Source organism: Pelodiscus sinensis, chromosome 24 (assembly GCF_052426305.1).
Source record: "Pelodiscus sinensis isolate ZL-2025 chromosome 24, ASM5242630v1, whole genome shotgun sequence".
In the NCBI taxonomy this organism is placed as follows: domain Eukaryota; kingdom Metazoa; phylum Chordata; order Testudines; family Trionychidae; genus Pelodiscus; species Pelodiscus sinensis.
The window spans coordinates 17,180,434-17,195,650 of record NC_143075.1 but is presented as its reverse complement, the minus strand read 5'-3'; the positions used below and the strand labels follow the sequence as shown (position 1 = coordinate 17,195,650).

At 42.3% G+C, this 15,217-nt stretch overlaps 1 protein-coding gene across 3 annotated transcripts in view; it reads left to right on the top strand.

The window, feature by feature from the left end:
* Positions 1 to 9,357, top strand: part of PDPN (podoplanin) — a 44,534-nt gene extending 35,177 nt beyond the window's left edge. For all 3 annotated transcript variants that reach the window (XM_014575895.4, XM_014575894.4, XM_014575896.4), the window contains exon 6: positions 5,825 to 9,357. In XM_014575895.4, the coding sequence (XP_014431381.1) occupies positions 5,825 to 5,841 (17 nt within the window). In that variant the 3' untranslated portion in view covers positions 5,842 to 9,357. The remainder of the gene's footprint in view (positions 1 to 5,824) is intronic.
* The last annotated feature ends 5,860 nt before the right edge of the window (positions 9,358 to 15,217 follow it).

The following is a 15,217-nucleotide window of genomic DNA, read 5'->3' as shown; positions in this document are numbered from 1 at the left end:
TAGGTTGGACATTAGGAAAAACTTCCTACCTGTCGGGGTGGTTAAACACTATATTGAATTGCCTAGGGAGGTTGTGGAATCTCCATTATTCGAGATATTTAAGAGCAGGTTAGATAGACATCTGTCAGGGATGGACTAGACCAGAAGTAGGCAATAATTTTTGGCTGGGAGCCACTTCAAAAAATTTCGAACTGGCCCAGGGCCGACCCGGAAGGGGCAGGGCCTAATCCAGAAGGGGTGGGGCTATAATGCTCCTGGGCTTCCCCGCCCCCAGACCATAATTGGTCTGGGGGTGGGGGAGCCCCTTTGCCCCCTCCTTCCCACTAGGCACCCATGCCCCTGGCAGGGCGGGAAGAGCCTTCACATAATCCCCCGTTCCCAGGCCCTGATTGGCTGGGGGGTGGAGGGAGCATGCGAAGCCTCCTCCTGCCCTACCCCCGCCCTGGAAGGAGCACGTGGCACTTCAAAGTGCCATACGCTGCTCGCAGGGCAGGAGGAGATGTCATGTGGTCCCCACCCTCAAATCCTGATTGGCCTGGGGGTGGAGGGAGCGTGCGAAGCTTCCCTCTCCATGCTCCTGCCCTGTGCGAGCGTACGGCACTTTGAAGTGCTGTGCGCTCCTCGCAGGGCAGGGGATGGTGAGGGGGAAGGATAGTTTGCACGCTCCTCCTCCCCCAGGCCAATCAGGGCTTGGTGGCAGAGGACCGTGTGACGTCTCCTCCCGCCCTGCGAGCAGCGTGTGACGCTTCAAAATGCTGCGTGCTGCTCACAGGTCGGGAGGAAGCTTCACATGCTCCCTCGCTCCTAGGTCCTAATTGGCCCCGGGGGCGAGGGAGCAGCAGGGTCTCTGTAGGCCAGATCAACCCGCTTGGTGGACGGATCCGGCCTGCGGAGGCCCTTCTGACCACTTCTGATCTAGATGGTGCTTGATCCTGCCGTGAGGGCAGGGGACTGGACTTGATGACCTCTCGAGGTCCCTTCCAGTTCCAGTATTGTATGATTCTATGATCTAATTGTAATACTATAATTAATTTTTTTAAAAAATTTAGGCTAATTTTAAAGGTATCTCTACTGAAAGAATTGATGCTGAGCCTAATAGATTCGTGGCCAGAGAGTTTATGCATGAAATGATCATGGCTGCTTACTCTGACCTGATAGGTGCAGGTGCAAATACCTATTTTGATGCATATACAGACTAAGGTAACGGCATGTGCAAATTAAGCACACCGTTGCACATTAACTCTTTGAAAAGCTGGCCCTCCTAAACAACAAACAAAAACAACTAATTTTTTCGTGTTTGATTTTATTTGTCCTATTTTATGACTGGCATGCCGTATTCCAGAAAATAATGAATTCATTCCTCCAGCCTTTCCATATTTTACTTGGGTTTTGATTCAAGCAAGCCCAAAAGTCCAAGTAAACTTCAGCTAAGCCCCACTAGTATCTAGATGGGTTTCATCAAAAATCATAAATCAACCCAGAGCTGTTGAAAAGCTAGTCAAGGCTCATTGTAAGATTCAGGCAACCGGTCTGCCAGGGGAGCTGGTTTTTAAACTGTCTCCCGTCATGGACCAGCTCCTGCCTGGCACCCCGCGCTGCTGCCTCTGATACAGAGGCAGGAGCACGGAGTGGCAGGGGGCTCTTTGGGCGTGAGGCTGGAGCGCACTGGCTGCTGGCTCCACCCCCAGGGACGATAGAATAGTCAAGTAATTGATAAGAATTCATGAGGTTAATTGACTATTCAATTCACTGATATTTAACATCCCTCGTACTAACCATACCTATTTCACCAGGCCCACTGGCAGGAGAGAGGGGACAAGTGGAGCAGTTGCTTTGGAGCCCAACAATTCAAAAGAGCTTGGGGCTCGCAGCTGCTGCTGCCGCTATTGTGGTAGTGGCGGTGTAGTAGGACAACTGAACAGTAACAGCCCTAATAGAAGTGTGCTCCTATTGCGGCACTAAATTTAAAACACAATTGGCAAAATACAGAGGGGAGGGGAGGCTAATTGCAAAACATAAAACGCAATAAAATCAAACACTTAACACAACTGGCAAATAAAATCTGTCTATCAGTCCTACGAGGGAATAGCCAAGTAAGGTGTCCACATAACAGTGTTTAGCCCACTGGGTCACCTTCAGTCCATGCATTATGCTTTTCCGGGACAATGGGGAAACATCCTCCCCAGAAAAAAAAAAAGCAGCAGAATGCAGGAGAAAGAAAGAGCCTAAAGCCTGGGCCTGGTGCTTGAACCAAAGTAAGTAAGAGTTATACTATGAGCAATAGACAGGCTGTGTTAAAAGCAAAAATTGGCCTGCAAGTCAGCATTTCTCAGCACTAGATCTGCTAGCATGGGCAGAAGCACATGACGTACATAAATACATGCCACTAGGACAGTACAAGGACAACCAGCTGAGTACATGATAAAACAGTTTGAAAGAGCAAGAGTGAAAGCATAACAACGGGTAGTGAGTGCTTTGGAGGCAAGTACAATGGGAGCTACCAAACGTGTCATTAGTGCGTTAAGAGGATACGTACGGTGTGCATCATAGATTGTTCATTTCTGTTTATAAATATTGGGGTACCTCGACTTAATTCTTTGGCCGGCCTATCGGGTGAGAGCAAAATCCATACTATTGACTGAGCCATGTCCGTTGTCCCGGGTACAAATATATAGGGGCTCGGAGCATCTGGCTACCAACAATTATTAATGTATTTCATTTGACAATAAACCTGACTCGGGTGCCTTCATATGTTATCTGAGTCTGTGGTCTTTGGGGACTCTCGTGAAATCTACTATGCTAGCTACCGGCACAGAGCTGGCACGATATACTGAGGGAGCCTACGAAAACACATGCAGCCGAATGTTTACCATCACTGACCAAGCAGGAGACCTGTCAGGATGCCACACCAGTGAATCCTGAATTTACTGTATCACTGTCCTGAACTACTACAAGCAGCAGCTGGAGCATCAAGCCCTTTAAATTGCCGCTGGATTGGCACATGGTGCTCTGGTGGTGCCAAAGGGCTGGCAGGGGGAGGCTAGTCTTAGCTCCACCCCTTCTGCCAGAGGCCATGCCCTCCATCTTGCTCAGGGGCTCAGCAATTCTGTCACCCACCCTGTATTCCATTTAACCAACTGAATGCAAATCCCTCCATTCCTCTCTCTCCCTCTCTCTCTCTCTCTCTCACACACACACACACACACACACACACACACACACACACACACGTCCTGAGGAGCAGCTCCACAGCTATTACTGCAATCTCAAGTATGCAGAACAGTCATAAGAACATAAGAATGGCTGTACTGGGTCAGACCAAAGGTCCATCTAGCCCAGTAGCCTGTCTGCCGACAGTGGCCAGCACCAGGTACCCTGGAGGGGGTGGACCGAAGACAATGATCAAGCAATTTGTCTCGTGCCATCCATTTCCAGCCTCTGACAAACATAGTCCAGGAACACCATTCCTTCCCCCTGGATAATAGCCCTTTATGGACCTAACCTCCATGAATTTATCTAGCTTCTCTTTAAACTCTATTATAGTTCTAGCCTGCACAGCCTCCTCTGGCAAGGAGTTCCACAGGTTGACTATGCGCTGTGTGAAGAAGAACTTTCGCTTATTAGTTTTAAACCTGCTACCCATTAATTTGATGTCCTCTAGTCTTTATATTATGGGAACTAATGAATAACTCTTCTTTATTCACCCTCTCCACACCACTCATGATTTTATATACCTCTATCATATCCCCCCTCAGTCTCCTCTTTTCCAAACTGAAAAGTCCCAGTCACTTTAGCCTCTCCTCACAGTCCACAGTCCATGTGCTAGCAAGAATGGCTAGTGGATCCATGTAGTCACATAAGCCTGGTCCCTTTGCCTCCAAGTGCCCCTGCATCTCTCGCCAAGTCCTCCTAAGTAATGACTGCAGTGGAGCTTTATATTACAACTTTCTGTCTGGGAATCTGTACTTCCTCTCCCCTGTATGGCTGCAGAGAGAGAGAGAGGTTTTGCTTTATAGTGTGTAATGCAAGTTTAAATTCTCCATGGAGAGAGTGCTCAACATCCTAATTATTGTTATTGTTTCCAGTTTAATTTATCCAGCAAGTAAGTTTGCAGTGAAATGGATGTGTGCCCAATGCAAACTGATCCTTTTCATGTTTAATTTCTGTTCCAGTAGAAACAAGGAAACAATATTTCTCTATACATTGTCAATAGAGTCTATGCTCCGCTTTTCACCACGGCTACATCTAGACTGGCCCCTAATTCCGGAAAAGTCATGCAAAGCAGGTAAGTCAGAATAGGGAAATCCGTGGGGGATTTAAATAAACATGTCCGCCGCTTTTTTTCCGGCTTGGGGAGAAGCCGGAAAAAAGCATCTAGACTGGTGCGATCCTCCGGAATAAAGCCCTTTTCCAGAGGATCTCTTATTCCTACTTTCAAGTCTACTGGAACTTTCAAGTAGGAATAAGAGATCCTCCGGAAAAGGGCTTTATTCCGGAGGATCGCGCCAGTCTAGACGCTTTTTTCTGGCTTCTCCCCAAGCCGGAAAAAAAGCGGCAGATATGTTTATTTAAATCCCGCGGGGGATATTTAAATCCCCCGCGGATTTCCCTATTCTGACTTACCTGCTTTGCATGACTTTTCCGGAATTAGGGGCCAGTCTAGACATAGCCCACCAGTATCCTAGCCCATCACTAATTAACTGCCAGACTGTTTTTAAAGTACTTAAAATATTGTCTTGTCACCTACCATGTAACTGGTATGAGACAATATGTGGAACAGTTGTTCCAAGCTTCCAGAAGCTCTTCAGAATGTCCAGGACTAGTAGCCATCTGCCTCCTTCCAGCTTTTGGAAGACTAGCTTCCACACACGGCTAGCTTCAAATGGAAATGCTTCCCCTTGCTACGCTTTGGGTGTGCCACTCAACTTTCTACTGACTAGTGTTTTCTTTCAAATCTCTGCCCCCAACTTACCATTGGGAGAGATAGTGCTACAGGGAGATACTGTCGCTACAATGGGATGATCAATAGTAGAGCTGGTGAAAGTGAGGGGATGAAACTGCAAATGCCATGAATATCAGGCATTCAGTTCAATTTTTGTCAGAGCTGAATCCTTGCCCCCTTTAAAACCCACTCGCCCATCTGCATAGTTTCAAATCCGGTCTGCAATGGTTTGGTTGAATACGTGTTTGTGTGTGTTCAGTGTTGGCAAAGTGGTCAGACATTACAATGACAAGGCCTTCTAAGGAGACAGAGGATGATATTTTCAAAAGGGCCTCCCTTGTGCTGTTATCATTTCAACACTTATGAAAATTCCCTGCCCTCAACTTTAGAACAGCACATTTCATACTTGGGTTTAAGAAGGACGTAAGTGGCATTTTGCTGGGGGGAGTTTCACCTCAGAATATTAGAGTGACTGATTCTGAAGCAGGAAATCTGAGAAACACCACTGGATACTGCTGAAACTGTTATCGGTTCACTTCCGACATTCTTCAAATATATTCTAATATTGACCAGATTTAAGAGCAGCAAGACCGGTCCATGAGTACTTTGCAAAACGGAAAGAAATAAAAATGTATTGAATACTGTATTTGGCAAATGCCCTTCACACTATTCTGGTAAATGGGCAGCAGAAGCAAGCTGCACCTGTGCTAGACAGGCACTGGCAACAGGAAAATATGAACTGGGAAGGGGAGGAAAGAGGCAGCGGGAAAAGCTGGGAGGAAGAGGCGAGAGATGACAAGAGCGAAGACAATGATTATATTTTTCTCACTCTGGGAGCCAAAATGATTTAACGTCACCCCATTTTTCCGTTTGTTTTCACAGGCCCTAAAAATAAATGAAGAAATCATGTTGTTTTAAGCCAGAAAATAAAAGTGCTTCCTATTATACAATTGCTAGAGACTGTGTTCCTGAATCGCTGTGAGAAGATGATCCATGGAAATCATGAATGCAGAACTCCAGATCCATGGGGATCCCATACAGCTTTCCAGAGAGATATTTATCAGACTTATCAGAAGTGCAACAATTCATAGGACTTCGCTAATCAAACGTATTTAAAGGGGAATTAAAAAAAAACATGCTATAGAAAAGAAAAACAAGCAAAGCCATGTGCATCTGAAAGGTGCTTTATAGATAATATACATACAATTATAGGTAGATGTTAAACCATGCCAGGAAAAAATGGTTCTCTCACATTGTATCCTATTGGTGCCTCTGAAATTATAAATCCAGATTCTTTTCTGTTATAAGCCCTTGGTGAAGTCAGAAAGTCTAGTGTATGTTTCAGTGCTAAAGATGTTTAAAACCACCAGTCCTTGTAGGATATTGATCTATTGAATCTGTATTTGTTTAACAAGGCAAGAAAGTAATTTCATCCTAACAATTAAGAATTGACTTCTGAAGGAGACAACTGTATTTAAATTATGTAAGCAAATTAGACTCATGTCCTGGTACTTAAGTCATTCTTGTGAGAATGCTGCACTTTTATGCAGCAAAGCATAATGGGCCCAGCTGGAACTGGTCTTCTTACTCATCTCTTTGACTGTTGTCCCAAGGACCTCCTTCCTGTCTTTGTTGTGGTGATGTGCGGGGATGGAAATACATGTCCCAACTGATGGGGTGCTAGGAATAAACCCTCTTTTGATGGGTCCCTGTAACTTACTATGCAACCAGAGTTGGATGCGTAGCTGATGATTGAATCAGTAAATGGCATTCTTTTTTTTCCTTTTTTTTTTCCTTTTTCTTTTTAACTACAATGGCAGGCTGAGTTTGGCCACACCCTGGGTAACATCAGATCAGTGCACATACTGATGAGGTGTACCACTTCTCTGGACACAGCATAGTTTTTACCATGGCATACGTGATGCAGGGGACAGGCTGGGATTGAGATTTCGAAATAAAAGGCTTTAAGTGCCAAATGGCTGCAAAATATTATGTTTTCAGAGTGCCTGTTCTCAAACATTTAGAGGACCTTCACTGAAATCCACTTCTGCAGAGTGGACTAAACATGTTACCTTTTCCAGATTTACTCTTCCATTTCCTTTGTCCGCCATGATCTATCCTATATAGCTGAGCCTTGGAAATAAAAGTTGTGGTGCATCTTGTGTCAGAATTTGCAACAGTTGGTTTTTATTTTCTTTTATAGCACATACAAAACCACTTAAATGCTTACCTATCTGGCTCTTTCCTCCTTCTGATATTGCCTCTTTTCCTGGATTCTTTTTGTCTTTTACAGACTTTGGCACATTCTTTAAGTTAAAAAATGAAGTTTATTTAAAAACTTGTTCCAGTCTAGACACCCTTGTGAGAAAAAATAATTTAGAAACTGTTTGTGGTGCAAAACTCGAATTTGAGAATCAGTGAATCTGGGCATCTCCTAACTATGATGACCCTATAAAGTATAGAAAGGCTAGGAGATGAATGAGATATTATTTAGTGAACTTCAAGTTTAGGGCATTTTATTATGTCCTCCCTCATGTTCAGCCCTGTGTTTCCTCAACCTGAACTTGTGCTGTCTAGAGAAGGGCCCAAACTGGAAAAAAAAATCAAATATGGATCTTGGAGGTTGGGATGTTTTGATAAAGGATTTTGCTCTGGCCCATTTATAAATGGGAGTCCAATTTGCAAGACCTAGGATTTTTTTTAAAAATCTCAGAATTCAGACATGTCTGAATACAGGGCTTTGGCTTGGACCCATATCTTTAAATCTGTTTGCTTCCACAGCCACTTAGAAGACCTTTGTAATGTCAAAACAGGAATGTAACATTCACTTCTTTAGCAACAACTAATTATAAAGGACAAACTTCACCCCTGTAAACCATGTTAGCTCAAGGCCTGTTGCCACAAGTCTCATTTTAAGGCCTACTTTGAAGACTTAAGTGAGACTTAATTGATATGTAGGCTTTGTGCTGGCCTTCCTAAGGTTACCACAATATCAGTAATGCCTGAGGAGCCTGCCTTAAAATAAAATTGTAATATGCCTTCCTGGCTCAATTTTAGAAAACTGCTTTCATAAAATACAGTCAAGAGCTGTCCATTTAAAATGAGCTGTTTCTGTGATGGACAAGGTGTAATTTACAGTTGCCTGCATAGGACGGTGATAAGCAAAAGACTGATTTATTGCTGTTCATTTGTTGTGAATTAAGGATTACTGCTGTGTAATGTAACAACTATCATAGTGTTGACACCCTAATATTAATCTGTTGTAATGTACAAGAATAATTTTCTATAGCTATGGAATGCATTTCAGAAAAAAATAGTACATTTATACTTCACTTCTGGCCTAATGTAATTTGACTTAAATTTTGTCTACACACAAAGTTGCACAGGTTAATTAAAATTAGTTTGATAGAAAATTCAGTCAAGTCATTGTACTAAACACATGTGGACACTCTGAAATATAATTTAAACTTAGTGTGTATCAATTTAGCTAGAGAACATTCCGTATCAAATTAAGTTGCTATAGAGCATTTTTAAACCACAAGTGGTAAAATCCTGGCTCTGGCTAAGTATGGCAAAACTCCTGTTGACTTAAGTGGGACAAGGGTTTTACCCCAACAGGCCACATCAGTTTAACTAAAATCATTAAATTATAGTGATGCTGGTATGCAGATACAGTCTCATTTGCATACATAGTCTCACTACCTTCAGTAGGGATAGAAATGTAGCCGTGTTAGTCTGGTGTAGCTGAAACAAAATACAGGACTATGTAGAACTTTAAAGACTAACAAGATGGTTTATTAGATGATGAGCTTTCGTGGGCCAGACCCACTTCGTCAGATCAAATCCTTCAGTAAGAGTACTCATAAGATTTTGTCCAATTGTTTTGAACAGTTCTGACAACGTAGCCTTTAATTGTCTTTTAAATCTTAAGAGCCGTAAATTCTTTTTCTGGGTGCAGTGGGATAAGTGAAACTCAAAAATGTGCATTGAAAAGAAAATATGCCTTGAGATCAACATTTCTACAGAATTCCCATCCTGTGTGACTCAGCTCAGGAACAGGCATTGTCTTTCTGAATAATTTAGCAATAAGTTGTTTGTATTTCATCAGTTCCCACTAATATCCCTTTGTTTTGTTTATTTCTCTGCATAGTTGTATGTTGTATGGAGCTAATTTACTATCCATATCTTGAGAGGAGGAGGGGAGATCCATATGTATTATTGATATTTTTAAAAGGATGATTATGTACCTGTTTGTGAATCTCAGGGACATGACTGTCCTATCTGATTTTAATGTACATGACCTGCATGAAGTTGCTGAACTGTGTGTGAATCCATGTGAAAGCAGCAAAGACAATGATTTTCTTACTGTGCTTATGATAATACAAAGAGTAAATTATGTGAGATTCTGAAAAACATCTTATGGCTGTACTAGAAACTCCCCTGCTTGGTGCGTGTGATCAGCGATCAAATGGATGCCATCTGGAGTTATGAATTATTCAGTCATTACAGGGAATAGTGCAGATTCCGCCAGTTTCCTCTGCACCAGTTCAGTTTGCTGCCGCTGCCTTGCAGTTGCCAAAAAAAGAAAATAAATTCTTTCCTGTGCCTCTCTCTCAACCTCAATCTCCATAGTAGGTAAGCCACAGTTTAAATGAGCACATAGTTTAAATGAGATCAGAATGAGGGCCAGAGTACAGATCTACTCTGAAAGAGCTGAAATCGACACAACGACCGAGCACCACTTACATGCTACTTCAGGATTGATGTGGTACATACGCTTTTGCAGTGACTCTCTGAAAGGGGATAAATTTCACTCTCTGCGACTGAGCCCCGGGAACCCTAAAATCCGTGTGATGTCAGCTGGAGTGGAGGATGCTCAGCCCCTGGCAGGAGGAGCTCAGAAAAGGATATTTCTATTTCTCTGCTTCAGATTTTTCTGCCTACACCAAAAGAAGTTTTCTTCTGCACCAGTTCCCTATTTCATATAGGCATCTGAACACAGTTTTTATTTTTGCCTGAATACCTCTAGTCATAAAGTTTCCTCTTTAAATCCCCCTTTTAATTTCCTCTGTAAAATCAGTGAATGTAAGGAAAGGTCCACAAATGGGTGTTTGAATGACAGCACCACATTTTCACTGGCAGTGAGCAGGGACTGTGTCATGGACACTACCCTCAGATCACTTACAGTAACTTCATCTCAAATGGCTGCCTCTCAAACTAACTCTATTAAAGCACTTAGATTGTATACACTCTGATCTCCCTGTGTTTAATAAAATAGCACATAAGACAGGGGACAAACTGGTTCCTAGAGCAAGTGCGTACATCTCCCATTGGCTGAAGTTCACAGATTCGGGCAGGGCCAGCCCACAACATTTTGGCACGTGAGGTGGGGAGCTCAAATGATGCCCCCATGCCCTCTTTTCTCCTGCCTGCCTGTTATGTCTCTTGTGCCCTCCTTCCTCCAACACAGCACTCCACCATCTCTGTGCCTCTAGAGCAGAGAGAATACACATGCACCAGCAGCAGACACTATTTTCTACACTCTGGGTCATAGTGGCACTCCCCTTCCCCGAACAGTCTGGCACCTGAGACGGCTGCCTCAGTTCGCCTCATAGTAAGGCCAGGCCTGGATTTGGGTCCAGACATGGCCTTTTACAAAGACCCCTATATGCTGCTCCAGGGGCACAAAGGGACCCTGAAGCTGAACTATCCATTTAGCTGAAGATTTTTCCTGTGTGGAAATCTGTGCTTGGGGTAAAGGCAGTGCAACCATAATTCCTGTAATACAATAGTCGTCTAAGGTTTTTTGAAAGTGTGAACACTTTGGCTACATCTAGACTGCAGGCTTCTTTTGGAAGAAGCTTTTCTGGAAGAGATCTTCCGAAAAAACTTCTTCCAAAAGAGAGTGTCTACACAGCAAAAGCGCATCGAAAAAGCAATCTGTTTTTTTGAAAGATAGCGTTCACACTGAATGGACGCTATCTCACATTTAAGCTGTGATTGCTATGGATGGAGTGGCCACCAGGACACCTGTGCTTTTTCCTCTTTTTCAAAAGAACTCCCTCTTCCCCGTCCACACATGCCCTTTTCCGAAAGAGCTTTTTTGGAAAAAAGGCTTCTTCCTCGTAGAAAGAGGTCGGAAAAACCCCTCTGTTCTTTCGATTTTTTTCCTTAAGAACGCAATTGCAGTGTGGACATAAGTGAACTTTTTTTCAGAAAAACGGCCATTTTTCAAAAAAAAAAACACCCTGCAGTGTAGACACACTCTTTGGCATTAAGAACCCTTCATCAATGAAAGAAGATAAGTTTGCTCCAGGTGGCAAACCAGATGACTTCTTTCGTTGGTTCAATACTCAGCAGACTGCAAAACAAAATCCATCCCAATCTCCTGCTACAGTGAACTTCAGTTTAGAGAAACAAACTTATTGTGGGAGGAAAACATGACTTCACTCTGTTGTATTCTGTTAGGATCTCACACAAACTGAAAATAGCAGGCAATGCAGGGGCTTGTTATCTGACAGGAAGTACTCTCAGTACCTTACCTAATGTCATAGACTAAGATCCAGATCATCCCTGATAGGTGTGTGTGTCAAACCTACTCTTAAAAATCTCCACTAATGGAGAAAACCAAAACAAAGAAGTCATTCCGCAGCCTTGCTATTTCCATGTTTTCTGTTATTGTTTCTCCCTCTTCATCAACAATCCTGCCCTGTCCTTGGTCTTCCTCTTCCTTCTAATATATTTGTAGATTGTTTTCTTGGTATCCTTTATGTCTCTAGCTAGATTGAACTCATTTTGTGCCTTTGCCTTTCTAATGTTGCCCCTACATACTTGTGTCATTTGTTTATATTCATCTTTTGTAATTTGACCTAGTTTCCACCTTTTGTAGGTCCCTTTTTATTTTTAGATTATTCAAGACCTCCTGGTTAAGTCAAGGTGTTTTTTTGCCATACTACCTGTCTTTTGTACACAGTAAAATAGAAACACTTTGAGATTATAACCAGCTATTTAAAACAGAAATAGAGAGAAGCTTGTTTTGTGGGTAAAAAAAAAAAAATAGATGGAGGAAAATTGATTTTAAAAGATCATAATACATTTGAAATTGAAGTCTCACTTACAGTTATAATAATCTTTGCAACTTTCTAAATGGGTACAAATTAAATACATTATTTGAAAGAGGAAAAATCCTTCAGTTTGTCATTTCCTTCATTTGCAAAGAATGCATTTAGCACAACTAAAAAAAGAAGTAGTAGTAAAGTTGGAACAAAGTGATTTGCAACTTTTTTTTACTGCCATTCATGTACCTCACTCTACTGTCAATAGCACAAAAGTGGTTCCAAATGAATCACAAACATTTCTTCCATGTAAGACTGTGCTTCATGTACAATGCATTTCCGTTTCTCTGGCCTGGTCTGTCTCATCTATTCTTTGTTTCTCGTGTTAAATTCTAAGCCAGACAAACACACAATTCTTAGTCTGCAAATTTAGACTATGGATATATATATATCCATATATATATGGAATGATTTAAAAGTATATTTATATATATACACACATGTGCATGGTATCAGTAGAATAGCAAATTAGAAATGGAACTTATTTATTAGCTCTCTAATCCATCCTCCTTCCGGGGCATACTTAGTAACACAACCAGTCTACTTTTAAATCGTTCCATATTCAGCTGCTAGTCAGTTCCTGGTTCATGGCACCAATTTGTGATTAGGCCAAGTGGTGGCTGTGAACTGATCATAGTAAATTGCAGTATTTTTTCTGATTGTTTATTTGGTTTGCAACAGAAGTGCTCCCCACAAGTAACACAAACAGTCCTTTTTTTCCAACCCGAGGATAACATCCCTGTACTACTGTTCAGAACTGACAATTGTAGAGACATTTGAAAGAGACAAACAGAGAGGCAGTGAACTGGTGGGCAGCTTCACACAGTGAACGTGCTCTTCTGAGGCATGTGTTTTTTTCATAGGAACCCATTGGTTTTCAACAGCATTCACTGTGCCTGAAATCCTGCGAGGAATTTCATGATTCCAGGCAGCACAGGCCTGTGGGTTAGATCTGTGTTGGAGAGAAGTGTTTGTCTTCTGCTTTGTGCTTTGAACTTTTTGATTCTGGGCTGCTCACAAGGGCCATTCCCCCAACGTAAGTTACAGCATAAATTAGCAGCAGATGTTATCTGGCCCTATGTTGTTCTTACACTACCTGAGTTCCCTGGGAGGCTTTTATGGCCTTTCTATAGGGCTATATTATGGTTCAGTGAGCCTTGAATTTGGCACTATAAATAGGGCTGTTTCTAGCTAATCAAAATTCTAGGTCTCAGGGATGTTCTGATTGGGAGTAAAAACTGATGATGGAGTCTTGTATTTTCTTTGATGTAACCTTATTTATTTCAAAGAAAAGTACAAAGTCCTGCTTCTCTGAATGCAGGAGGAACACAAACCAGGGGATAGCTTCTTTGCCTACATCCCGAGCTTCTTTCACCCAGCATCTCCGACTCAGGATCTTAATCTTGGCTTCTTCCCAGGTCATGCTGTGCTTATTGGCTGCTGCCGTCTTACTTCCTTTGAATCTGTTTCTTGTCTGCTCTCTTCCTTACCCCACTAGTCTTTTTATACCCACACACACCAATACCCAGTGGAACACACCATCCATATGCTAGTTTCTGCTCACACTCTCTTATGTCTTACTTTAGGAAGGGCCCCTTAATTGTCTCTTGGTGAAATCTTAAGTGAAGATCACACATCAGTTTCAATGAAGTTCTAACTCAATCTGTAACCAGGTTTAACTCAGCTCATAATAGCTTCATAAATACGTATCGTGATTTTAGTGTAATTAGCATTACTGTTTCACCCACAGAAGCCTAAATCCTGCCCTGCAATGGACATATAAGGTTGATGTAAAGAGTAATGACAGAGGGAGCATCTTGGTATGTTGCATGGAACCAGGTAGAATCCTTCCCTAAGACACAGAGATGCACTAAGAGATATGGTCCGTGATGCATCCCATTTCCCGACTGTGGGCTTATTGTGAGGTTCATCAGCTAGTGCATGTTAGACCTTGATCCAATGCCCATTGACTGCAATGAGTCTTGGATTGGGCTCGTTCATCCACCAACAGTAAGCAGATGGGGACACGCGTTGCTTCTTGTTCAGGGGGAGCCTCACATTGTTCTAGGCTGGTCTGTTGAAATCCTGATCTGGTCCCTAATACAACAAACTGGATTAGTTCAACATGTGCAAAATTTCTTACAGGATTGGACCCCAGCTCAACTGGATTCCTGTATCCAAGAGTACACCGGGAATAACTACTGCCCTGCCATGACTTTTTGGCCACATCAGGATTAACAAAGCATGCCATTTAATATTTCAACACTTACTATTGTCAGGCCAACACCCCCAATTCCCAGTCAAGTTCACAGCTGTAATGCTCCCTTTGCAACTTGGCGCTGGGTCATGAGTGTGGCTTTCACTAACAATGGACAAGCAGAGACCAGGTTTCCTGTGAGAAAAACAGATGTCACTGGACCTCCACAAAATTCTGTCACCTCTGTCTATGGGTGTGTGGGAGGAAGATAATGCAATGGACAATAAAGACAATTGTTACTGTGTAAATGCTGCAGAAATAGCAGTACAATAAGTAGAAAATATTTCTGCCATTGGCCATATTTTCACTGTAATAACTTAAAATTAGTTGCTGGAGATATGGTGAGACATCAAAGCAAAACAAAATAAAACCCTGTATTGTACCAATCAGAAAAACTCATAAGGCACCCTCTAATTTTTAAAAGTGTGCAACTCTTTTACACTTGCTACATCTACATTGGCAGCTTCTTGCACAAGAACACTTTTGCGGAAGAGTTCTTGTGCAAAAACTCTTCCACAGGAGAGCATCTACACTGCTGTGTAGATGCTCTCTTGTGGCATCTTGCCATGTGCAGTGTAGACTGCCGGCAAGTTTTTGCAGAAGAACAGCTGTTCTTCCACAAGAAGCTGCCAGTGTAGACATAGCCTAACAATTACAATCAAAATAAGAATTCATTGTTTGCCAATAAAACATGGATATGTACCATTTGAAGCTATTTACCCCTGCGTATTATCTTAGTATGTTGAAATGGGTAGGCTGTATTTTCACATCAACAGCACCTTTCATATTAGGTTTTCAAAAATCTTAATTATACATCAGCCCTATGAAATAAGTATTATCCCCATTTCACAGATGGAGAAAGTGAGGCAGAGAGGTTAAATGACTTCCCAGAGTCACAAGGTA